This window comes from Stegostoma tigrinum, chromosome 14 (genome assembly GCF_030684315.1).
Source record: "Stegostoma tigrinum isolate sSteTig4 chromosome 14, sSteTig4.hap1, whole genome shotgun sequence".
NCBI classification, from domain to species: Eukaryota; Metazoa; Chordata; class Chondrichthyes; order Orectolobiformes; family Stegostomatidae; genus Stegostoma; species Stegostoma tigrinum.
In genome coordinates this window covers 62,608,279-62,635,041 of record NC_081367.1, presented here as the reverse complement: position 1 = coordinate 62,635,041, position 26,763 = coordinate 62,608,279, and the positions used below count along the sequence as shown (strand labels likewise).

Genomic DNA, 26,763 nt, shown 5'->3' with positions numbered 1-26,763 from the left:
TATAAATAATACAGTTTTATTTTAAAGCTATTTAGACTCACTCCCTAATAACAGCTTCTCACCAGCTAATTACCTTACAGATTTCCTGTGAATTCACTGTTCTGTCTTTCTCATGATCAGCCTCTCTCAGTGCTATATTCAGAATTAAACCACTCCTCATTCTCCACGCTGTTGTAGAATTTGCTGCCTCCTCTACTGGTACTTTGTTCATAATGAAACCATTACTTGCTCTCTGCGCTCTTTTTAAACTTGTTGCCTCCTCTCTCAGTGGTGTGTCCTAAGCCTAATGGTGAACCAACATCTGAATTAACCTGAAATGTTAACTCTGTTTAATTTCTTCACACATACTGCTTGGTATACTGAGCTTTCTCTGCATTTTCTACTTTCATTTCAGATATATGTCGTGATATGTATTTTTATTAGTGACCAGTTTCCTATAACCTGCTCAAGGGTTTTTCATTTGCGGCAGATGAGAGAATATTCTTTGAACTAAAGGTTGCCCAGTTGCTGTCACCATGTTTTTTATATTTGCTTTCTCATAGGTAAAGACTGGACACTTGAGACAGTCATTGCAAATTTAACAGCCAGATTTGGAAAGCGTGTCATCATAGACTTTTTTGTTGGGACAGATGACAAAAACTCCAATGTTTACATAATCCATGTATGTAACTTTGATAAGATTCTCTTTTGTTAAAATGCCATTTTGTTGCATTCTTTTACAAAATAACACTAAGCATAGCATGCATATTTCAAGCATACTTTTTGCCGAGTTGAAAAGATCACACTGGGGTAGATTTTATAAACAATGTATCCTCATTGCTGACTGAAAGGACGAAAGCTAAGAGGAGTATTGAATATATTAAGTAAAAATTGAAAGAACTTTGCTTCTGTAAATCAGGAACAAAAACAGAAGTTGCTGGAGAAGCTCAGCAAGTCTGGCAGCATCTGTGAAGAGAAATCAGAGTTAATGTTTTGAAACCGGTGACCATTCTGAGTAAGGGTCACCAGACCTGAAACATTAACTCTGATTTCCCTTCACAGATTCTTCCAGACCTGCTGAGCTTCTCCAGCAACTTCTGTTTTTGTGTTGGATTGGATGTGTTGTTTGTCAAAATCAAAGAAGGGGGAACTATGACTCTGCTAGCAAGTTCTAGAGATTTAATGTGTAATTCCTAATTCAGTGAACAGGCCAATTCACACACTGCTAACAGCACATACTGCAAACATAATATTACATTTTCATTGATGTTTACGTCAACGTTAGACCAAAGATTTGCAATCAACATGACATTAATTGTACTTTAACTTTTGGTGAATTAACAGATCGATCAACCCAGCCTAGGCCTGCCTTCCCGGGATTATTTTGAATGCACTGGTGCTTATAAGGAGGTATGTAGTATTCTTATTATGTTTCAACTTGTTTTTAATCTTGTACACAGACTATAACGCAACTCAAACGTTAGGTTAGGATGATGGAATAAAGAAAAATAAACTGTTTCCTTTAGCAGGAGTCTGTCACAGATTCAAGACAATTGATAAATTAATAATAATTTGAGGAAGACAATGTCAGTATTAGAAATACAGGTCCCTTAATCATCAACTTTAAGGTATTTTAACCGATCTATTCAGGTACATATCAGAGACAGATGGGACTTGACCTCTGGTAAAAGGGTCAAAATTAACAGCTTTTCTTATTGTTGTTTCTTCTTCACATGTTCATACATATGGAGGTTACAGACAACAATAGATAGGTTGAGTGAGTGCACAAAGACCTGGCAGTTGGAGTAGAGTGCGCAAAAATGTGAGGTTATTCATTTTGCTAACCTATCGGTATGACAGGTCGGCACAACATCGAGGGCCGAAGGGCCTGTACTGTGCTGTAATGTGCTGTAATGTCTATGTTCTATGTTCTATGACTGCAGAATTGTAATGTGAAGAGGTATTGTATCGCATGAGTCAATAAAAGTTAGCATGCACGTGCTGCAGGTTAACAAGAAGGCTGATGGAATTCTATCCTTTATTGCAAGGGAATTGCACATAAAAGTAGGATTTTACTCTTTAGTTATAGTTGAGAAAGTTTCTGGAGCAGTGTATGCAAATTTGGTCTCCTTTCAGAAAGGATATAAATACATTGATTCAGATGTTGTCAATCAGATTAATACTATGAATAATCAGGTTGTCTTATGAAGAGTGATTGGACAGACTACACTTGTTCAGAAGAATGAGGGCTGAATTGATTGAAGAATATAACATCCTGAAAGATCTTGACAATGGGGACCCAGAATGGGCGTTTCCTCCAGTGGGTAAGACCAGAGCTGCGGGACACCATTTAATAAATGTAGGTCCAAATTTTAGGACAAAGCTGAGGCAAATATTTTTCTCAGGGTGTTTTGCTCCTTTGGAGTTCTCTCCCTCTGAAGGCAGAGGAAGTGCAGTCTTTTTTTTTAAAAGTGGATGTGGATGCATTCTTTTTTGTCAGGAGAATTAAGAGTTAGGTGGGAATGGACAATTCATAGCTTGAACAGATTAACAATTATCTTATTGAATGACAGAGCAAGTTCAAGGAGCCAAATACCTATGTGTGCTCCTGGTTTAGATTAGATTAGATTAGATTCTCTACAGTGTGGAAACAGGCCCTTCGGCCCAACAAGTCCACACCGCCCCTTGAAGCATCCCACCTAAACCCATCTCCCTAATACCCACACACCCCTGAACACTGTGGCAATTTAGCACGGCCAATCCACCTAGCCTGCACATCTTTGGACTGTGGGAGGAAACCAGTGCACCCGGAGGAAACCCACGCAGACACAGGGAGAATGTACAAACTCCGCACAGACAGTCGCCCGAGGCTGGAATCGAACCCGGGTCCCTGGCACTGTGAGGCTGCAGTGCCTACCACTGAGCCACCGTGCCGCCCATGTATATTCAAGGGTCTGGAAGGAAGGACAATTGCTGGGTGTTTTGAGGGATAGCTTCTGGTGAAAGGGAAGCACCCCTGCTCACCCTTTGCCCAGCCTCCAGTATAACTGGTTTCAGCTTCTGTGCTGTAAGCAAAATCCAATGGTGGTGGAGAATGTCCTATGACTTGGCTGTTTCTGGGTCTCAATTTGTCACTAGAGAGAGATCTCTGTTGTTAGTATCATTGTGGGGGCGGGAAAGGGTGGGTAGGTGGTGGGCACAGCAATGCTGTTATGGCATCCCCACTTTTACCTCTCTACTAATCTGCCTCCCATCCATCATTCGGAGGGGTGGCAGTTGCTGTAACACTTTGGCCAACATTTCCAATGTTTAGTTTCATCAAGATTACCTTCTGCTCCAAACTAAAGCTGTTAAATTTGGAACCAACTTTGATTTTAAGAAAAGGCACAGGCTTAACATATGGAGCTTTAGTCCTTGAAATGAAGTTGACAGTCTTTGTTGATCACAAGCCTACAAATCAGTTTTAATGTATGCAATTACTGGAGATCATTTTTTCTGTCTTTGCAGATGCTACAATGCTTAGGCTTTAAAATCAGTGAGGCATTAGAATGTGAATGTGGCCAGCATTACACATTGCTATGGGTTCTATTACTGGGAAAATATTCACTTAATAATATTGCAGCTATTTCAGAACGTAACCTTGGGCCATTGAAAGCATTGAGTATCTTTGGAGATTCTGAGATATGCATTTATTTAGCAAATCCATTGGCTCTGTTAAATGACAAATGGGCAATAGTTTCAGCCACATTTATTTCATACTTTTCTAAAACATACACAGAATAGCGGAAGGATATTTGTCGGACTGGAGGGCTCTGACTAGTGTTGTGCCTCAGGGGTCAGTACTGGGCCCATTGCTGTTTGTTATCTTTATCAGTGATTTGGATGAGAATGTGCAAGGCATGATTAGTAAGTTTGTGGATGATGCTAAAATAGACTGTATTGTGGGCAGTGAGAAATAGCAGCAGGATCTTGCTCAGCTGAGGAAGTGGGCTGAGAAATGGCAAGTGGAGCTTAATATAAATAAGTGTGAGGTGTTGCATTTTGGAAAGTCAAATAAACATAGGAGTTTCATACTGAATGGTAGGGCCTGAAGGAGTGTAGTAGAATAGAGGGACCTTGGAGTTGAGGTGCACGGTTCTCTGCCAGTGGAGTCACAGATGGACAGGGCAATGAAGAAGGGTTTTGGCATCTGGCACACTTAGGGTATAGAGTATAGAAGTTGGGAAGTCATGTTGCAGTTATACAGGATGTTGGCGAGGTGGCACTTGGAGTATTGTGTTCGATTTTGGTCACCTTACTATAGGAAGGATGTTATTAAACTGGAAAGATAGAAAAAAAAAATTACAAGGATGTTATCAGGACTTAAGGAACTGAGTTATAGGGAGAGGTTGAACAAGCTAGGACTTCTTTCATTAGAATGTAGGAGACTGAGGTGGGGATTTTGTAGAAATGTCCAAGATCATGAGGGGCAAGGAGACAGTCATTTTTCTAGGGCTGGGGAGTTGTGGACTAGAGGGCATCAGTCTAAGGGAAGAGGGGAAAGAGTACATGGGAACCTGAGAGGCAAATTTTTCACATATAGAGTGGTACATTTATGGAATGAGCTGCCAGTGGAAGTGGTTGAGATGAGTAGATTAACAACCTTTAAAAAGCATTTGGATGAATACATGGACAGGAAAGGTTTAGAAAGATATAGGTTAAGTGCAGGGGCATGGGGTTAGAGTGGATGGACATTTTGGTCGGCATGGACCAGTTTAGGCCAAAATGCCTGTCTCCATGCTGTAGGACTCTATGAATCTATGACTCAAATTGTGGAGAAGCTCAGCAGCTCTGGCAGCAACTATGGAGAAAGAGTTGACATTTTGAGTCTGGTATGACTCTTTTTCAGAAAGACCTTTATTCAGAATTTCCTAATCGTTTGCAAATTGTAACCTTATGGAAACATGAAAGCTAGTCTCTTCTTATTCCAATGTCCTCTGCACTAAAAGAATGATAATCTCAAGCAATTACCAGCTCAACAGCCTACTTTCAATCAGAATTAATGTGTTAGACATTGTTGACTCTGATATCAATCACCAATAAATTTTGTTATGTGGGGACCTCCCAGGTTGATATGTGGCTGCACCTTCTGAAACTGATTGTCAGTGCTCCAAATGCTGCCAATATTTTGGTCATTGTGCACAGGCCCTTGGATCAGATCCAGGTTAGAGGTACATTGCTTAGTAGCAGCACTTACCAAAGAAATAGCCTGCTCACTATGACTGAGTTGGGGTTCTCCCAGAACTATTCAGCTGCTGGCCTCATTACAGCTTTGATCCAAACATGGAGGAATGAGCTGAATTTCAGAGGGGAGATGAGGGTTTCTACCCTTGTTGTTGAGGCACAATGTGTCACCATATGGAGATGCACCCTAAAAGGACTGGAGACAAAGAGAATCATGGTGAATGTTTGCCACTGTTTGGGGTCATACATAGTGCAAAGAGCTATCTCACCAGCCTTTCAAAGGTACTGGGGCAAAATCCTGGAACTCCCTTGCTAACAGCTCTGTGGGTGTCTCTACACCTGAAAGAGTACAGCAGTTCAAGAAGGCAGCACACAACCTCCCTCTCCAGGACTATTATGGATCCACAATAAATGCTGGCCTAACTAGCAATGCCCTCAGCCATGAACAAATAAAACAATAATTCATTTTGTCATGTCAACGTTCTTTTTCAGTGTAGAATACTCACGGATTTCTGCTTTTTTTTTCTGTTGCTTGTTTATTTGATTTCTTTGTTCCTGTTTGCTTTTCTATTTTTTCTTACTTTTTCTTTGTAATCATATTTATCGTCCTCTTCTTTTTATCATCTTTTTGCGTAATGTATACCTTTCTAACTTCCAACCTTGCATTTGCAATTTTATTCATCTGTGGTGTATAGTTTTTGGATGTGCTTTTTTTAAGTGGGAGATCCTACAATCTATTGATTCCCCTTTAGAAATATTCCCTACTATTCTTCTATCCCCTTGTATGTCAAAATTTGTTTTGTCGTGCAGCTTATCTTCTGTGGTTCCATTTTTGCCTTCCTTAAATTTAAAGTGCTATTTGATAGCTTGGATTCTACATTAACTGATTTGAAAGAACTTTATGCTCTACACAGGCTTCATTATAGCTTGAGGCAGTGTATGTACCCAGTCTGTCATCATGAAGTTGATTGTCAACATTATTATGTAGCACCATGCGTTGGAGATCATTGGAGGTGGGAGACATTTCCAATTTAAACATTTCTCTCTGAGTTACTTTGGTGACTTTTTTCAGCTAAGTAAGATAAAGACAGTGATGCATCTCTTGTGTAGCAAACCAGAAAATGTGTAGACACATGATACATTTTCCAACAGTAGTTTCAAGCCTTTAAATGATAGTCACCTTTGACCCCAATAAAAGCTGTTAATAAGTTGCATAGATGCACTTTTAAGCTGTGCCTGTGAGCAAGTTAACACGAGTTGTCTGCCTTATCCTTGGTATAGAAGTAAGCAAGGCAATTAAGATAACAAGGTGTAAAGCTGGATGAAAAGAGCAGCATCAGAGGAGCAGGAAAGCTAACATTTCGGACCTAGACCATTCTTCAGAAATGCAATTAAGACAATTGTTTCACTGTGGCAGAGTTTGTATTGTGAGCGATAACAAGTTCAAAATGAGATGGCTAGAAAGGTAAAATGAACATAGGTGGGACCTTTTCACCCATAGGCCAAAGAGAGTTGGGTTGTAAGTAATCTGTGCATAATAATACAAGAAATAACAACCAGAATAAGCCATATGGTCCCTCAGGTCAGCTCCACCACTCAATACAATTGTCATTTGGTAGTACAGAGCATGAGTATTGCTGGAAAAAAACAGACATTTTGTTGAAGCTTTTTGTCTTGCCGTCATCAGAATAATTTGCGGCAAAAAAAAATGTAAAGGGATTTAACAATTATATTGTATGAAAGAAAGTGTCCATTCGGTTGTGGGTGTACTCTGATTGGGAGAAGCATTGCCATAGAGAATATGCCAGTTAGCAATGACTGACATCTATCGCACAAACGTTGTTAAATTCTGTACAAAGTTAGAAGTCACACGACACCAGGTTATAGTCCAACAGGTTCATTTGAAGTCACAAGCTTTTGGAGTGTAGCACCTTCGTCAGGTGATGTGAGAGGGAAGCGCACAGACAGAATTTATAGACGGAGGGGGAGCCAATGGCCTAGCGGTATTAACACTGGACTGTTAATCTAGCGACCTAGACAATGTTCTGGGGACCCAGATTCAAATCCTGCCGTCGCAGATGGTGGAATTTAAATTCAATTAATATCTGGAATTAAGAATCTAATGATGACCTTGAATCCATTGTCAATTGTCGGAAAAACCCATCTCTTTCACTAATGTCCTTTAGGGAAGGAAACTGCCATCCTTACCTGGTCTGGCCTACATATGACCCCAGACGCACAGCAATGTGGTTGACTCTGAACTGCCCTCTGGGCAATTAGGGATGTGTAATAAATGCTGCCTAGCCAGCAATGCCTTTATCCCATTAATAAATAAAAGAGAAATTGAGGGCAGAGAGATCAAAAGATCACAAAAATGGTGTGTGTCAAATAATAATAATTTGATCAAAAGTGTCAGACAGTGCGAGTAAAGTATTACCTGCTGAATAAAGTAAAGTGATGCCCTATAATCTGATTAAATAAGGCAGAGAGATAATTACAAAAAAATTAAAATAAGGTGGTGCTGGAGTCAAGCTAAATCACTGGAATGACATGATAGATATGAGTCACATGTCAAGGGTCTAATCAAAGTTACAAGTAATTCAAAACTGTACAAACTAATTAAGGTAGAGAGATCATAACAAGTCATCAATATGTTGGTGTCAAAACAGGACAGTATGGAAGATTTCATAGAACAGTGTGGTGGGGTCACATTTAGTGCGACATGAACCTTTCTTTTAATCACAGTTGAGGCCGTCTTCATGGGTACAGAACTTGGCTGTCAGTTTCTGTTCAGTGATTCTGTGTTGTGTATCTCAAAGGCTGCCTACTAAATTCTGTACAAGGCAAGATGACTCTGATTATCCTGATTTCATGACAAACCAGAGAATGTTTGTCAACTACTTAGTTATATTGAAACAGGCATAGTGTGTATTCATGTTCTTTCCAATTACAAAGAGTCCTATTTATTAATATACATGGCTTCCAATATGTGTAAGCGTGCCCACTGTGATCCCAGTTGATATCCATAAACTGGTTGTCACCATAAATCTTCAGTCAGTCAGCATTATGTCGCAAATAGTGTCTGATTACAGAAGCACATCAAATATTGGACATCATGTTGCAAGTTTTGCAAGTGCTTAATGATAATAGTCAGTACCTGACTTCTTGCAAACAGCCAAAGGGATATGCAGTTTGATTTGATCTGCCATTCCACAGGACATATGGTCTGCATACTTAACATCACACAGGCATTGAAATTCACAATGCTTGTCATTTTGTAATTTGATTGCCAGCTCCAGGTGCTTGTTTTTATGAGAGTTTAAATACCGGTATATTTACTGAATGAGTTTTTTTTCAAGGGAGAGTGTGTATTATAAAACAGTGCACTGTTCAAGGATAATTAAGAATTTAAACTTAACTCATCTCAGCATGTGCCCTGGACCTTACCAATGCTGGATACAGGGTGAGTTGGCATTGTTGGTATGAAGGACAAAATGATGGGGTTGTTAATCTGTTAATCATGAATGAGTTACTAATAAATTAGCATCAGGGCCATGGTCAGAGATCATGAGAACTGCAGATGCTGGAGAATCCAAGATAACAAAGTGTGAAGCTGGATGAACACAGCAGGCCAAGCAGCATCTCAGGAGCACAAAAGCTGACGTTTCGGGCCTAGGCCCTTCATCAGGGGCCCTGTCTGATGAAGGGTCTAGGTCCGAAACGTCAGCTTTTGTGCTCCTGAGATGTTGCTTGGCCTGCTGTGTTCATCCAGCTTCATACCTTGTTATCAGGGCCAAGGTGACTGGTTACAGGGGCATAGGTTGGCGTGAAAGGTTTGAGAAGCTATGTGGATGGGTACACAGGTATCAAGTAGAATGGACAGTATGAGGGCCATGTGAGCTGGTTGGAGAGAATAAGGTGACATTGGTTGACATAAGTGTATCATGGGAAGCATGAAGAACAGATAAGGAGATGTGAGGAGTGAAGATTTGTTTATTTTTTAATTTTATTGGCTTTTTAACTATAAACATGGCAGGCCTTTAACCCAGCCCACCACCTCAAACAGAAACAACTGCACTATTTGCAGTATGCCTACCACAGCTTCTGGATAATCTGGACCAACCCACCTACCACTAAATCATACCCCCTTCAACCCTCTGGCCCAAAGTGAAAACCCTAACTTTTGGGACACTTTTTCCCAGGTCACATTTGTGGAGCTGGGAATTGTCCTGAGTCTGCCCTCTAAAGCTATTAGTGAAAATTCAGGCTTTTGTTCTGAATCCTGCCTTTGGCCACTAATTATAAACCAAGCTCTATTTTCAATTCTACCGGGGAAAATGTACTTTTGTTGAGTAAAAGATTTATAGCCAGAGATAAACCTTGCAATTATGCCACAGAGCTGCTCCTCATTTGGCATAATTAGCACACTATGGGCAGAGTTAAAAAGAGATAAAAAAAAGCTTGCAGAGAAGGATGTGGAAAAGAACTATAAGCTTTAAGTGGTAGAGTTTTTGGGGCAGGCTTTGAGGAATGTAACAGTAAGATTAGAGCCTGGTATATTTCCGGGGAGTTTAGTTTTAAACTGTAATAATCAATGTTATAAGGAAGCCTGAGATTGAAGATAGCTCTTGACCTTGCCTATTCCTGAACCAGTCTGTCCTGAACTTAAATTGATGATGTGTGTGTAAAACCATACAACAGAAGAACTTTCATTTGCAGATTTCTTTTCCTCAAGAAATTTCTTTTGAAACAACAACACCCTGCGGGACAGTAAAGGGAAAAGGTGGCAGTATGTCAAGTTTGGTCATGGATTAGGTGATTTCAGCAGCTTTTCTTTCTCTATCCATGGACATAGCTCCACAGTGTAGGAAGTGGCACTTTCCACGTGGCCTTAGGCCAAGTGTACAGTTGTTTCATCTTGGTTCCATGACAGTATTCAAAGATGTTCAGACAACCAACCCCATCAGAGAAATGGACAGATTGACCATTTGCCTCATTGGTTCTGGTGAAACCTGCTGCATGTTTTGTCACGGAAGCCTGACCATAGATCAGTTATGATTATACTTCAGTTGCTCAGCCATCATTGATACTGCAGCACCATTAGAAGTCTTAAGAAGGCAATAAGAAAAATGTTGCATTTATATAACATATTTCACAAACGCACAATATCCCCAAGCATTTTCCAAGCAATGGGGTATTATTGCAGTTGAAATCACTGTTGTAGTGCTGGCACATATAACACAAAAATTACAAATGTAGCCCCACTATTTATTAAAGGGAGGAGAGACAAAACAGACAATTGTAAGCCAGTTAGCTTAACATCAGTAATAGGAAAATGTTGGAGTGTATTATAAAACACGTGACAATGAAACATTAAGAAAGCATGAGTAGCATTAAACAGAGCCAGCATGGGTTTAACAAATTTACTGGAGTTTTTTTGAGGGTGTAAGGATTTGAGGATGTATACAGATTTTCAAAAGAGTTTTGATAAAATCCCACATAAGACTTTAGTGGACAAACTTAAACTACTTGAGATTAGGGGTAATATATTGGTATGAATTGAGAATTGGTTGAGAGACAGGAAACAGATTGGGAATAAAGGGATCATTTTGTAGGAAGCAGTCAGTGACTAGTGGGTACTGCCAGGATGAGTCCAGAGCCCCATCTATTCGCAATGTATGTAAATGACCTAGATAAAGGAACCAAATGCAACATCTCCAAGTTTGGACAAGATTGTAGGTTGTATGGAGGATGCAGCGAAGTTTCAATGTGATTTAGACAAGTTGAGCGAGTTGGAAAACACATGACGGATGCAATACATTGTGGTCGAATGTAAAGTTACATTCTCTGTGAAAATCATTACATCAGTATGTTATTTAAATACTGACATATTTTGAAATGCGAATTACAAAGGGATCTGGTCATTGTGTACTAATCTATGAAAGTGAACAGGCAAGTGTAACAAGAACTGGGAGGGCAAATAATGTATTGGCCTTCATTGCCAGTGTATGTGAGTTCAGAAGTAGGGATGTCTTGCTGCAGTGATGAGAGACCTTGGTGAGACCACATCAGGAACACTGCATGCAGTTTTGGTCTCCTTGCCTAAGAAAGGATATACCCAATCTGGACAGAAGGCAATTTCAGATTATTTACAGTGGTAAGAAGTAAAATCCCATGAGGAGACATTGATTTGACTGGCCTAAATTCACCAAAGTTTCGAAGGATGAGAGGGTATCCGATCGAAACAGATAGGTCCTGTAAGGGCTGGGTAGACTAGACATAAGGAGAAAGTTTCCTCTGGTTGTGGCACCTAGAACCAGGGATCACAGTCCCAAGACATGGAGTGGACATTTTGAACTGAGTTGAGGGAAATTTTCTTCACTCAGAGAGTAGTGAACCAATGGAATTCTCAACCACAGAAGGCCGTGGAGGCCAAGTTGCTGAATATATTCAAGAAGGCTTCAATGAGTGCAGAGAGAAAGCAGGAACATAGCATTGAGATAGAGGATCAGCCGTAATTATATCAAATAACAGAGCAGGCTCGAAGGACCGAGTGGCATACTCTTGCTCCAAGTTTCTATGTTTCAATTTGTCAATTAAAACACAATAAATTCTCCAAAAAAAACAGTGTGACTATGGATAATAATCTGCTTCAGTGATTTTGATTGGCTGATAAATGTTGGTCAAACCTTCTACTATTCTTCAAAAGCATGGCATGCGATATTATGCATTCATCTGACAGGACAGATTTCAAAAAACTGATTTCAACATCTGGACCTAAAGATGGCGCCTCCAGGACTGCAGCACTCCCTCAATGCTACATTAAGGGTCAGTCTGTTTGCAATGTTCATGTTTTTGCAGTTAGAGATGAACAACCCTCGACTCAGAGGAATGGTTCATGTTCTTCTTTTTCTATGCTTCTTGGGCAAGCTAAAACCATATAGGTTCCTGAGTCAGTGCCTCTTGTAAGGTTATTTCATTTTACAAATGATAGGGTTCCAGGGAGGGAGAAGCTGATTATTGCTATTTTATTTATTAATAAAGCTGCCAATAATTAACTCTGTTTCTTCTTATCACTAAGTTTTTGCTGATGATAATGCTAAGTAATTAGGATATATAAGCTCATACACAGTCCAGATATTGAACTGATTTTGAAGTGGTCATTTGCTCCTTGATTGTTGACAGGCAGCAATAACAATGATGATAAGCAATGTGCCTTATTCTAACAAAGCTGTTCCAGGGAGCAATTCCACAGGTCCCTCTTTTTGAACTGGCCATACATTTTCCAAAAAAATCTCTCCAGCACCACCGCTAGAGTACAAGTTATTTTGCGTACACATGCAACTTCAAAGATTCCACTTTTGCTTTTACCCAAGGCAGCTGTCTTTCCCAATGCAGTCATAAACCATGGGTGGATAATTGGAACTCCAGATGTGGGTAATTTTCCCACAAAACAAATGAGTAACAGGCACAGTCAATATTGGATTGTGATCTCAAAACTTGTATACCCAGGGCTTGTGCAGATGAACTTTAACCTTTCTTAGCAACATGGTCAGATGAAATGCAGGTTTGTGAGCATTTTATTTGATCATTGCAGCTGCATTGGCTTCCTCGGCTAGTTGATGGTGGTAAATCTTAAGTAGATGGTCACACATGAATTTAATTGTCTATGTATAAAACTTTTTGAACCAAGTTGGTATATAATTACACCACAGCGACATCTGCAGCTAGTTAGCAGTTTCCATTGAACCACATTATCCAAATCTGAGTGTGTTTGAGGTTGTCTTGTTTCAAGTTATCTGAAATGTTGTGGTTTTAGAGACATAGGCAGAAATAGAGAGACTAAGTCATGACATTTGTTTCCGTATGTTTCACTATTTAGTTAGGTCATCACAAATATATCTCCCCATCTTGATTCCCTGACTATTAACACCTCTCCTTAATAAAACATTCAGCTTGGCGGGTATGCAGATTCAGCCAAAAATGACTTTAGAGAGAAAATTCCCATCGGAAGGGGGATAAAAAAGGAAGAAGCAGCCTAGACTATAATAGTAACACTTTCTTATTGAAAAATGTACACAAAAAGGGGTTTGTGCGTAAATTCCACGTGGGTGATAAGCCTGGAATTCTCTCCCTGTCAGACTTTATCTATAGTGCATGGAATGCAACAGTTCCATTTGGCATCTTACTACCACCTTCTCAAAGGTAAGTAGGGACAGATAATAAAAGCTGGCCCAGCCAGCAACATCCTGAATGGATTAACAGAAAGACTGCCGATCTCTGCTGTGTTCACCATGGCAGTGCCTTGGCCAACCAAGAGCCTATTGCATGTTCTGAGGTTAATCAGCAAGCTATTATTAACAGTTAACAGATCCACTTAAATAGCCATACCAACCATGGTCCAACCAATCAACACTCTCTTCTCATGCATTATAAATTAATATTCCTTTTCAAAGTTTTGTTTTTCGCATCTCAGTCATGATAAATGCAAGATGAAAGGTTTTGTGTTTTTATCTCATTTTGAAAATATTCAAGTTCTGTATTACCAAGGAATGATGAGATACAGTCAGGGCTTATCTGATCTTCTCTCCACTTAATTACATCATATTTTAAGACCATTCATCGCAACAGCTATCGTGCATGTGAAGCTCTTTCTACTAACTTCACCTCAATATGGCCTTCTATTTCTTTCTCTCACAAGAATCAGAAGTGCAGTGTCAACATTTTAAATGACACCAAATTGGGGGGTATTAGTTAATACTGAGGAAAGCAGAAGAAAAATCCAAGAAGGCATTAACAAATTTGCTGACTGGACAAGTATATTTTGAATATTAAATGCTGCATTTTGGCAGAGTAGATGGGGGAAGATACATGGCTTGCAAAATGAAATGTTTTGGAAATGTAAAGGATCTTGAGGTACTGGTTTACATATCATTAAAACCAACATAGATTAATAAACCCATTAAAAATGCAAACAACACAGAAGAATTTTTGTTTAAGTTTTGAATGGGATGTGAACATTGCCTGCATTGCCAATGTTTGTTGCCTATCCATGTTGGCCTTTAAACTGGCTGTCCAGAGAATTTTAGAGAGCTTTTAGGGATCAACCAAACTACTCCAGTTCTAGAGTCAAATGTTGACCATATCCAGGTAAGGGTGGTAAATTTCCGTACCTAAAGGTCATTAGTGAACTAGATGGGGTTTTAGGACAATAGATAATGGTTATATGGACACCTTTTAGACTAACTTCTAATTACAGATTTTTTTTTCATAATTCAAATTTCACCTTTGCAAAAAGATGGGAATGACTGTCTGAAGAAAAGGATTCAAAAGCAAAGAAGGTTTGTCAAAGCTTATGACATATCTTGCTTGCGCCATACTATATAATTCTGGTTTCCACATCATAAAAAGAATATAGAAGCATTGGAAATGTGTAAGAAAGATTCAAAAGAATGATATCAGAACATAAGGCTCATAGCTTTAAGGAGAAACCTGTTAGCTTTGGGGTCCTTTTAGCCTGAAAAATAAAAGGCTGCAGGATTATGCTATCTGTTATTTTAACAAAACTGGCGTGATTCTTGATTCTTTTCCAAGACAATTGTGCTTCCATTTATTTATTTCCCTACAGGCATGTGATGCCTACTCCAAGTTTATGAGTAATGTGGCAACGTTGGTTCGTAAGGACAAAGGATTAACCATAAATAGCTCTCAAATTGAGGATGATATGAATATGGTTCTGGAGTTCGAGAAGGAGTTAGCTAATGTAAGTTATTTTATCTTTTTACTGCCCCTTATGCGCTGCCTCATAGAAACAGAGAAGACATGGTGAGCTGTTTTCATTCCATTGTCCTGAAAATGATTGAATAAGACAGATCAAAAATTCTGCTTGCTCTGACTGAAAGGAAAGCAGGCAATTTAGGTCAAAATCTTGTTAATACCCTTAACACAAAAGCTTGGGAAGAGAAAACTGAGTTTTGACTTTTGAACCTGTGCCTCAGAATGTTTTTTATTATTTCATGAAATGTAGGTGTCACTGGCTGGGTCTCAAAGGGAAAAAAAACTTTTATCATAGAATCCCTAAAGTGTGAAAACAGACAGTTCAGCCCATCAAGTCCACATCAACCCTTTGAAGAACATTCCACCCAGACCCAGCCCCTTTGTAACCCTGCATTTCCCATGGCTAATCCTTTAGGTTTCACATGCCTGGACACTTTAGCATGGCCAATCCACCTAACCTGCACAACTTTGGACTGTGGGAGGAAACTAGAGCACCCAGACGAAACCCACACATCAAGGGGAGAATGTGCAGATTCCAAACAAACTGTTGCCCAAGGCTGGAATCAAACTTATGTCCCTAGTGCTGTGAGGTAGCAGTGAGCCACTGTGCCGCCCAATTCATCTACTATGCATCTATCCTGTCAAAAACCCTAACAATCTTGTATGTTACAATAAAGTCTCCTCTCATTCATCTAGACTCCAACAAGTGCCAGCCCAACTTACTCAACATTTCCTCATACCCAAGTTGCTGCATTCCTGGAATCAACATAGTGAGCCTTCTCTGGACTGCCTTCACTGCCAGTGTGTGTCTTTCCATAGTGAAGCAACCAAAATAGTTCACAATATTCCACCTGTGATTTGATTACGACTTGCCTATTTTTAGCAAAACCTCTACTCCATTTCCTTTGAAATAAAGGCCAACATTTTACTTGCCTTTCCTATTATCCACTGAACTTAATTCTAGTGTTTATGATGCATGTACTAGAACACCCAAATCCCTCTGTTCTGTGGATTTCTGCAGTCTTTTTCCCATTTAAATATTATTCAGCTCTTCTATTATTACTGATAAAATGTATAATCATTTTCCCAAATTATACCCTATCTGCTTAGTTTTTACCCATCATTTAACCTTTCTATTTTTCCCTCTGTAGACTAACTTGACTATCGTGTATTCACTTCCATCATCCAAGTTATTAATGAACATTATAAATAATTGTGCACCTAGCACTGATTTCTATGACACTCCTCTAGTTACAGATTCCATTCATAAAAATGTCCTCTTTTTCCTAATGCCCATTTTCTATTATATAACCAATTATATAATATATATCCATGCTACTATACCACTTCTGACATCATAGGCTCTTATCTTATTCAATAGCCTTATGTACCGTACTTTACTGAATGCCTTTTGGAAATTTAAGCATATTATATCTATCTGTTCCCACTTAACTACCCTTCTTATTATTTCCAGCAAAAATTGTGATCAATCTGTCAGGCATGATTTCTTCTTCACGAAGTCATGCTCACTGTACTTGATTGTATTATGTATTTCCAAATGCTCTGTTGTTGTATCCTTTATAACAGACTCCAAAATATTTTCAACAATAAATGTTAAGCTAATTGGCGCACGGTTACTTGTTCTTTAGCCTCCTTCCCTTTCTTTAAATAAGGGTGTCACATTTGCAGTTTTTCAATTCTCTGGGACTTTTCCAGAAGCTATAGATTTTTGGAAAATTATTTCCAGTGCATCAACTTTCTGCATCTCTTTTAAAATCCTAGGATGTAACCCTTTAGGTCCAGGGGACAAATCGGCCTTTAGCCCCTTTAGTTTTCCTAGTACTTTTTCTCTAGTGATAGTAATTGCGTTTATTCCTCCTGTACATTAACTGCATGATTATTTATCATTTTTATAATGCTAATCGGATTCTGAACGGTGAGGACTGATGCAAACTATTTGTCAACTCCTCACCTATTTCTTCAGCCCCCGTTATTGTCTCTTAATCCTATAGGGGGCTTATATGTTCTGGGTTCTCTTCCGTTTTATTCCTTATTTGTTTTTATTTAAATAAGCTCTCGCTGTCTGTTTTTATGTTACTTGCTGGTTTTCCCTCAATGTTTGCAACATTTTGTTTTTTTTTCTTCTATTACTGCCCTTAGCTTCCCTGGTCAACCAGAGCCAGGTTTCTTTCATCTATTTTGAAACATCTGCCATTGGCCGTCTACTATTGCTCCTGCTAAATTCCTTTCCCAATCCACTCCAGCAAATTCGGCTTCATTCCCAAGCAATTGCCCTTAATTTAGTTTAGCACAGTTAGTTCAAACCCACATTATTTACTTTTAAACTAAATGTTAACTTCAGCCTTGTTGTGGTCACTATCCCCATGGGAATCTTTTATTGTGAGATCATTTATTAAACCTACCCATTACACATTATCAGATCTAGAACTACCTGATCCCCAGTTGGTCCCACAACATTTTAATCTAGGAAACTAGCCTAAATGCACTTTGTGAAGTTTCCTTCATGGCTACCTCTGCCAATGCGATTTTCCTAATTTAAATAACGATTAAAGTCACCTACGGTTAATGAAACAAAAACAGAAATTGCTAGTGAAACTCAGAGATAGTAAAAACTGCTGATGCTGGAGTCAGCGATAACACAATATGGGAACCATGGCCAGCATGGACCAGTTCGGGCCAAAGAGCCTGTTTCCATGCTGTATTAATTTATGACTCTATGTCTTTAAGCAGATCCCACAGCTAGAGTATGTTTTGGATGGCCTACGTTGCCAAAGTCTAGGAAAGGTTTTTTCCTTGGTACCTGCTGACAAACTTGATTAATTGACACCCCCATCTCTCTAGGCAGTGTCAATGTTTGATAGTGGGCACTGCCCTGAAGTATTGTTGATACTGACTGTGCCAAGAAAGTAATCTCCTGGATTTTAGGGCGAGGAAGGTAACCTAGAACCCAGAGAGGGGTTTGGGAGGGTGTTCTGTTCAGCAGACAGTGTGCAAGGAAGGTGTAGCAACCCCTGATGAATGCAGGATACCCATTCCAAAATGAAGTGCCACCTGACTTTTCTGCCATTGTTAGTGTAGCACTTTAAAAGCAGCTAATCCACCTATAAATCATTGAGTTATACGGACTGGAAAGAAGTCTTTCAGCCGACTATATCTGTGGCGGTCATCGAGCAGCCGTCTACTCTTGTTGCATTTTCTGGCATCTGGCCTGTAGCCTTCCAAGCTATGACAGTTTTAAGAGTTCATTTCTATTCTTCTTAAAGCTGTGATAGCTCCGACCTCGACTGCCCTTTCACACAGCAAGTTCCAGATATCCAACACTCTGTGGGTGAGAAAAATCTTGCTTCAATAGTTTCTAACGTTTCAGCCCCTTACCTGAAATTCATTTTGCCTGGTCACTGACCCTTCTATGAAGGGGAAAAGTTTCTTATGACCTATGCCCCTCAATCAGAACTGCCTACAGTTTTCTCTCCTCCAAGGAAAATGTCTCTCCTCATTGGTGGAATACTCCAGCCCAGACAGCACCCTGGTGAATCTCCTCTGCACAATCTCAAGTGCAGTCACAACCCTCGTACACTGTAGAGATAAGAACTAAATACAGTAATTCACTTGTGCCCTAACTAAAACTATGTACAGCTCCATGATAATATCCCTGCTCTTACATTCAACTTGCCTGAACTAATAAAGGCAAGTCTTCCATATGCCTTATTAACAACCTTATCCACTTTGCCCTGTTGCCTTCATAGCTCTGTGGATATGCAGACCAAGTCCCTCTGAATCTGTGTACTTCCTAGGGTCCTGCCACTAAATGTGTACTCTCCCGCCTTGTTAGACCTCCCAGAACACATTTTCACACACATATCTGGATTAGATTTCTGAAGACGTGTTTAGGCCTGAAATATCAGCTTTCCTGCTTCTATGATGCTGCTTGGCCTGCTGTGTTCATTCAGCTCTACACCTTGTTATCTTGGATTAAATTCTATTTGCCACTGTTCCACCAGTCTGATCAGACCATCTATATTGCCCTGTAATCTAAGGCTTTCCTTCTCAAAATTTACTGTGCCATAAGATGTTGTGTCCTGTGAAAACTTACTGATCAAAACTCCTACATTCATGTCTGGAATATTAACATACATATGCAGAGCAAAGGGCATGCACTGAGCTCTGTAGTATGCCACTGGACATGGGCTTCCAGTTGCAAAAGCAATCTCTGCTCCCTGCTTTAAAGCCAATCTTGAATCCAAATTTCCAAACTGTTCTAGATCCTGTGGGCTTTTACCTTCTTGGCCATGCTCCCATATGACCCCTTAGCAAAAATCATACTGAAGTCCGAGTAGACTGCATTAACTGCACTACTCTCATCTACGCACTAATCACCTCCCTGACAAAATCAATCAAACCTGTCAAACGTGATCTCCCACTGACAATATCATGCTTGCTATCCTTGACAGTTCCCTGATTTATCCCTATCATCCTTTTGAATAGTGGCACCATATTAGCAATCATTCCATCAAATGGCACCACTCCTCTGTCCAGAGATTAGAAAATCCATGTCAGGGCCCCTGCAAGCTTCTTCTTTACCGCCCACAGCATTATTGGATTCACCTCATCAGGGCCTGGGGTCCTGTCTAATTTTAAACTGGCTGGAACATCTTCTACCTTTCCTTTGTAATTTGTGTATGTATTACACAGTCCTCCTCCTCAAATTCTCTACCTTTAGTACTCTTCTCTAGCATGAATAGAGATGCAAAGTACACTCTTGTCTGTGCCAGCTATATTGTTGTCTGAGAAGTACAATATCTGAATTAATTGGGTTTCTAACAGCATCAATTAATCTTTAATTTTGTTTTAGATATGGGGGTGAGCAAGCCACCCAGCCTACCTTATGTGGTGCTACACCACAAATGCACCCAGTAGAGTCCTGTTAAAACCAGCCCATGATTTATTTCACTCTAATAATTCAACAACCCATTTGTTGCTGTGGTCTCCTCTACATTGGGGAAACGAAGCTTTGCAGAACACTTATGTTCTGTCTGCAAAAATGGCCCTGAGCTTCCATCCCTGGAACCATCCCTAATTCTGACATGCTGAAGTGCTCCGGCGAAACTTGGCACAAACTTAGAGAACACCTCATTTTCTGCTTGGAAACTCTACAGCCTTCTGGAGTCAATATTGAGTTCAACAATTTTAGCACTTGAGCTTCTCCCATGTCCTTACCCCAACCCCAACACACCAGGCCTTGTTATCACATGGTCTGCTACTGCATACAACTCACCGTTAGCCACGAACAGTCCCCATTTATAGCTATTCATTCTCCAAGCCTAATTGTTATCTACTCGCTTATCTCCCCAACTGTTCTCCTGTCTCTTCGGGCTGTATCTCCACTTACCGCTTACTCCTCACCCCTTCCCCACCCTATCTTCTGCATAATAAACAGCATTTTCCTTGCTACCATCAGTTTCAAAGAAGGGCCATTGGACCCAAAATATTAACTCTGACTTCTCTCCATAGATGCTGCCAGACTTGCTGAGCTTTTCCAGCAGTTTCTGTTTTTGTTTCTGATTTCCAGCATCTACAGTTCTTTCAGATTCTTTTTTAGTTGCTATGGTAGATTCTGTAGGATATTATCCTGGGCCTCTGATTTACCCAGTGTTCTAACCATTGCACCTTCACTATCTCCTGATTTTATTAACTGATAAAAAAAGACATTGGAACGTTCTGAGGTTGTGGAGGCTATAGAAGTTTAAGTGTTCCTTTTTCTACCCAAGCAAGAGGGTACCAAATAGGAGGAGAGTTGCGTTTGTCATCTGCTGCCTCTTTTAAGCCACAGAGTCTCACTAAAAGTGGTTGGAAGGTTAAGTGCTACAGCTACCTTTGAACTGGCTTGTGTACGTAAAGTTAACCCTTTATCATTGAGAATCAAAGCTTGTGTGGAGCATTGGTGTGCCTGCAAGCTACTTGGAAATGTAACTGTGCCTGAAAGCTTGCTTTCAAAAGAAAAGGGAAAGGAGGGAAATGGGCTCTTTGTAATCCATGTATTCTGTGCTTCAATGCTTCAAACAATAATAATGAGCATTCCAAACACACTTATCTCATGGAAACTCTATAATTTGGTCCCACATTTTGTGGGTGTCAATTTGGCACAAAGTCAATGAAAATAAATATAAGGAGAGAGGTACAACAGGTGCCTGACTCACTATCAAGCATTTTACACTATCACACAATGTCAAAATTACACTCGTCTGTGTTCATTTTGATGCTGAATATTAGTAAATTAATTGCTCTTTCATAAGTATTCTTCGGACATAATATTAAATTGTTTTCTTTGTAAAAGCCGGCATCTTTAGTCTTGTGTTACTGGAATACATTACACTTCAATGCCCCAGAAATGAAGCTTTGCATACATTTACTAAATTGAGAAAGGATTGCTTTGCCCATTTCCTTACCACGCAGTTGTTTAAAATAAGTTTTCCAATAAACTGCGTATCTCTAAATTTCATCGCAGGATAATTACTGGCAAGATCCCATCACCCTTGGCCCTAAGTTCTACTATTCCTGCAGAAACCTCCCCCAGCTTGACTCACTCTTCTCTCCTAAACTCAACAGTTTTGTTGCTAGACCCTGCTTGCATCACTAGCTTTTCTTTTGATCATTGTTTAAAATTCATTCTCAGGATGAGGGCGTCGCTGGCTCGGTCAGCATTCATTGCCCTAATTGCCCAGAGGGCAGTTAAGAGTCAACCACATTGCTGTGTGTCTGGAGTCACATGGAATCCAGGCTAAGTAAGGATGGCAGTGTCCTTCCTAAAGGGCATCAGTGAACCAGGTGGATTTTTCCAACAGTTCGCAATCGATTCATTAAACTCTGAATTCCAGTTTTTTTATTGAAATCAGATTCCTCATCCACTGAGGCAGGACTTGAACTTGGGTTCCCAGAACATTATTCGGGTTTCTGGATTAACAACCAAGTAATAATTCCATGAGGCCATCGTTCTAAAATCACCATTTTTTGGCTGGCTACTAGAAATGCTCCTGTGAAGCTCTTTAGGCTATTTTGTTATGTGAAATGTGAAATGTGAAATGTGCAATGATAAAATTGTTTTTGTTGTTAATGCTCCTTTTTAAACTGTCCACAGTAGAACTTAGCCTGAGGATGTTAAACATCGGTCTAACAACACCAAAATTCCAAGTGTGCAGAAGCTATGCTTTGATTGTCTTTTTGTCTAGCAATGCTAGGCTAACTCTCCGGATACCATTTTTGCTTTATGAAAATCAGTGGACTGCATGTTCTGTAACAACCACAATCAGAATTCTGCAAACAACTGGCTTTGATTGTTAGAGTGTATAGCATTACCAGCAGTTTGTTTATGGTAGTGTTCTTCTGCATGTGGTGAACAGAACAATTCCAATCCTCTCCCACACTGCTCAGTGGAGCAGTAAAGTGCAAATCGCTATTTAGCCAAGATTTTTCCTTTCCTTTAAACTTAACTTGAGGCAAGCATATTAGGTTGTGACTTCTGTGCCAACCCCACTGCTGAGATAACTCAAGATATTATGATGTCAGTCCAAAGATGCTCAGGCTATGTGGATTAGCTGAGGTGAATACAGGTTAGGGGTTAAGGGTGGGGGTTGCTGGAGGTGGGGGTGGGATGGGTGAATGGGTGGCGAGTGGTATTGACAGCTGTGAAAATGGGCCGTTCCCACTCTGTCATTCTCCCTAATGTGACCTTTGCCTCAGCCAAGCTGGGCTGCTCCAAAATGGGGCCCTCAATCTCGCACTGGGAGTAACAGATGATGTGCTCAAACCTCTGGAGTGGGGTTTGAACATGCAAACCTCTGATTTGGAGGTAAGAATGCTGCAGACTGAGGCACAGGCATGACACTTGTACAATTTTTGGACAAATATTGATTGATGAAGATGAGAATAACACTTATGATAAATTGAAACAAGCTGGTAAGAATACTTATACCTAAGTATTTTATTTCACAGGCAACAACCAAATCTGTGGACAGAACTGATCCCAATCAACTCTACCACAAAATGACTTTGCAAAATGTGACCGTGAACTTCCCTATCACAGTTGATGCTAAGGTAAGATGGTTTCTTGAAATGATGTGGCTTACCAGAGTCAGAAGCTAGTAGACAGAGCATAGAAACTGTTCTCCCGTTGATATCCAGTGTTAGTGTCAAGTGGTGCTGGAATGTTCCTCTATGCCAGCACGGTATTGCATTATAATGCAGATTAGACAGATTTCCTTTAGAAAATAGTACCTTGGGATCCAGTGTATGAAAATATTGAGGCATGGTATGTGGTGAGTTCAGCCTGCTTGAAAGGAACAAGATGACTTTGAACCTCTGATGACTAAAACACTTCTTGTCATGTTGAGTTCAGTATGGGCTCCTTGATAGAGATTGCTTGCTATGTTTACCACACCATTACCTTTATATGAAGAGACAAGCAGGATGGCGGAAAATTTAACCAGATGGGTCATGGCCACTATTTTTTCTAGCAATTTTGACATTCTCCTTCATTTATGATATTCTCCAGTAGGTTTTAGAAATCTAAATAAAATGCATGTATTGGCATATTCATGCAGCCAATTTGCATGGGTGAGAGGGAATGGTTTCAGAACATCATGAGGGGCCAATCAATTAAACTGGCATGGGGACCTGAAAAGTAGCTGGTGATCTTAGTCAGCTGCTGACTTCTGGGCTTTCTGTTGGAATAGCTAAACGCTGCTGAGGCAACGGTGGCATTGGAGAGAGTGACAGAATGCAAATGGCCAATTCACAGAGGCACCATTTGAGGAGAAATGGTCTATTTCCAGAGGTGGCATTGGAGAGAGTGATGAAGAGGAAATAGCCTGTTGACAGAAGTGCTATTGGAGAGAGTCATGGAGAGGAATGGGCCCATTGACAGAGAGTGCAGCTGGTTGAGACCACACCGATTTGATTCTGATGTTACAACAATCTTTGGAATAGCCTCATTCATCAATAAAGCCCTTAATTTAAATTATGTCAAATTTCACTTCAGCAGATTTGAAACTTGAGAAGTACTGTTGGCCATTTCAGTGGGTGAACATTTAAAGAATTGTAGAATCCGTAATTAAGAAAGCAAATGTAATGTTGTCATTTATTTCGAGGGTTGGAATATAAAAGCAGCGATGTGCTTCTGAGACTTTATAAGGCTCTAGTTAGGCCCCATTTAGAATACTGTGTCCAATTTTGTGCCCCACACCTCAGGAAGGACATACTAGTCCTGGAGCGTGTCCAGCGGAGATTCACACGGATTATCCCTGGAATGGTAGGTTTAACGTATGATGAACGGCTAAGGATTCTGGGATTGTACTCATTAGAGTTCAGAAGGTTGAGGGGAGATCTAATAGAAACTTACAAGATAATGTATGGTTTAGAAGGGGCGGATGCTAGGAAGTTGTTTCCGTTAGGTGGGGAGACTAGGACCCGTGGACACAGCCTTAAAATTAGAGGGGGTAATTTAAAACTGAAATGAGACAACATTTCTTCAGCGAGAGAATGGTGGGCTTGTGGAATTCATTGCTGCAGATTACAGTGGAGGCTGGGACGTTGGATGCCTTCAAGGCAGAGATCGACAAATTCTTGATCTCAAAAGGAATCAAAGGCTACAGGGGGAGTGCAGGGAAGTGGTGTTGAAATGCCCATCAGCCATGATTTAAATGGCAGAGTGGACTTGATGGACCGAATGGCCTTACTTCCACTCCTATGTCTTATGGTCTTAATTGATGATAATTGGTCCATTGTTTTGTTTTAAACGAACTAAGAGGGGAAATTTTAGCCAAATCAACGTATTAGCTGAAATATAAACAAAGTGCTGGAGAAACTCAGCAGGTCTGGCAGCATGAGTGGAGAGAGAAAAACTGAGTTAAAATTTCAAGTTCAGTGTGACTCCTCTTTGGAATTGAAGTTCTCTCCACAGATATTGCCAGTCCTGCTGGGTTCCTCCAGCCATTCTTATTTGGTTTTAGATTTTCACCATCCAAAACGCTTCGCCTTACATCTGCCTGTTAGCTTGTGTGATTTGTGGTAGGTAAGGAATTAAGAGTTGTGCAAGCCAGATATGTAGCTGGCATAAAGACTGACATCAGCTGTGATGTCATTTCATTGTGGATTAGCCTTAAAGTGGCGATTGTTCCAAACAGGCTAACTAGATTGATATTTGAAATGAATGAGTTGCCTTATAAGGAGAGATTTGACAGACTGAACTTGTTTCCATTGGAGTTTAGAAGAGAAAGGGGTAACTTGATCAAAGTGTATAAGATTCTGAATGGTCTTGACATGATGGATGTTGGAAATATGTTCCCTCATGTGGATCAGTTTGGAGCTATGGTACACTTTTAAAATTAGGAGTTACCCTTTAAGAATAGGGATGAGGACAATTTGTTTTCTTAGAAGTTCATGCAACTTTGTAACTCTGCCTCAGAAGGCTGTGGAGGGAGATCGTTGAGTGCTTTCAAGAAAGAATTGGACTGATTATTGGGGGTACAGGTAGATGGAAATGTGGAATTCAAAACAAAATCAGACAGCCATGATCTTTTGGAATTGTGCTACAGACTCAAAGGTCAACTTCTGCTCATATTTTGTATAAATCTTCTCCTGATCTTATGCTCCACATTTTAGTGTTTCAATTTTGAACAGCTGATGCTCTCAGATGCGACACCCATCTTATGTTATTCCCTATTGAATGGAATAGAGTGTGATACAGAGCACAGGGGATAATACCAGAGCTCCTATCAACCATGTCAGATTCACCAAGGTCAAAATTAGAATTAAAATTGCTTCAAATGACTGTCTATAAACATCAGGCAAAGGCATGTTCTGTGAGCTAGCACTGCTAATGTTAATTCCGACTAAATTGAACCAAGAAAGTTGAAAAGTGATTGTGCAAACAAAGCCAGGCTGGTTGTGAGAATAAACCTTTACACACAGTGAGTAATTAGCATATGGAATGTACTGCCTGGAAATATGGCGGAGGTGAGTTCAAATGAGGTATCCAAAAGGGCATCGGATTATTATTTGGGTAGAAGTGCTGTTCAAAGACATGGAGAAAAGACAGGAGATTGGCACACGATAATAGAACTGGTAGAAACATGATCGGTTCAATGACCTCCTTCTGTGCCAAAATGTGATCCTATGACTTCCTACTTTCATACTCCATTTCATTTACAAACAAAGGTCAACGTTCCATTTACCTTTCCTATTACCTGAAGAACTTGTACACAAGTTGTTTTTTTGTGAGATTTGAGGATGAGGACTCTTAAGTGCCTCTGTGCTATAGCTTTCTATAGTTTTCAGCATTTAAATAATATTCAGCTCCAATATTTTTCCTGCCAAAGTGCATAACCTCACATTTCCCAACATTATGTACCATCTTCCAAGTTTTTTGCTCACTTATTTAACCTGCCCATATCCCTGTGTAAACTCTTCGTGTCATCCACACCAGTTACCTTCCCACCAATTTTTGTGTCATTTGCAAACTTGGATACAGTCCATGTAGCATCATAATGATGGGACCCTGCTTGAACCATTTTTGACCATGTGACATACATAGACACCCAGTGCTGTTAGGGAGGAAGTTTCAATGATAGTGAGGGAATGGTGATATAGTTGCAAGTCAGATTGGTGTGACCTGTCAGTGAATGTTTTGCCATATATCTGCTGCCCATCCCCTTTGTGGTAGCAGTGAAGTGCTATTGGAGATATACCCATTCAGTTAGATCATTATCT

At 40.0% G+C, this 26,763-nt stretch overlaps 1 protein-coding gene across 3 annotated transcripts in view; it reads left to right on the top strand.

Moving 5' to 3' along the window:
- LOC125457448 (neprilysin-like) overlaps positions 1 to 26,763 on the top strand; it is a 206,318-nt gene that overhangs the window by 96,014 nt on the left and 83,541 nt on the right. For all 3 annotated transcript variants that reach the window (XM_059651202.1, XM_059651203.1, XM_059651204.1), the window contains 4 exons: positions 543 to 661; positions 1,324 to 1,389; positions 14,831 to 14,965; positions 22,990 to 23,091. In XM_059651202.1, the coding sequence (XP_059507185.1) occupies positions 543 to 661; positions 1,324 to 1,389; positions 14,831 to 14,965; positions 22,990 to 23,091 (422 nt within the window). The remainder of the gene's footprint in view (positions 1 to 542; positions 662 to 1,323; positions 1,390 to 14,830; positions 14,966 to 22,989; positions 23,092 to 26,763) is intronic.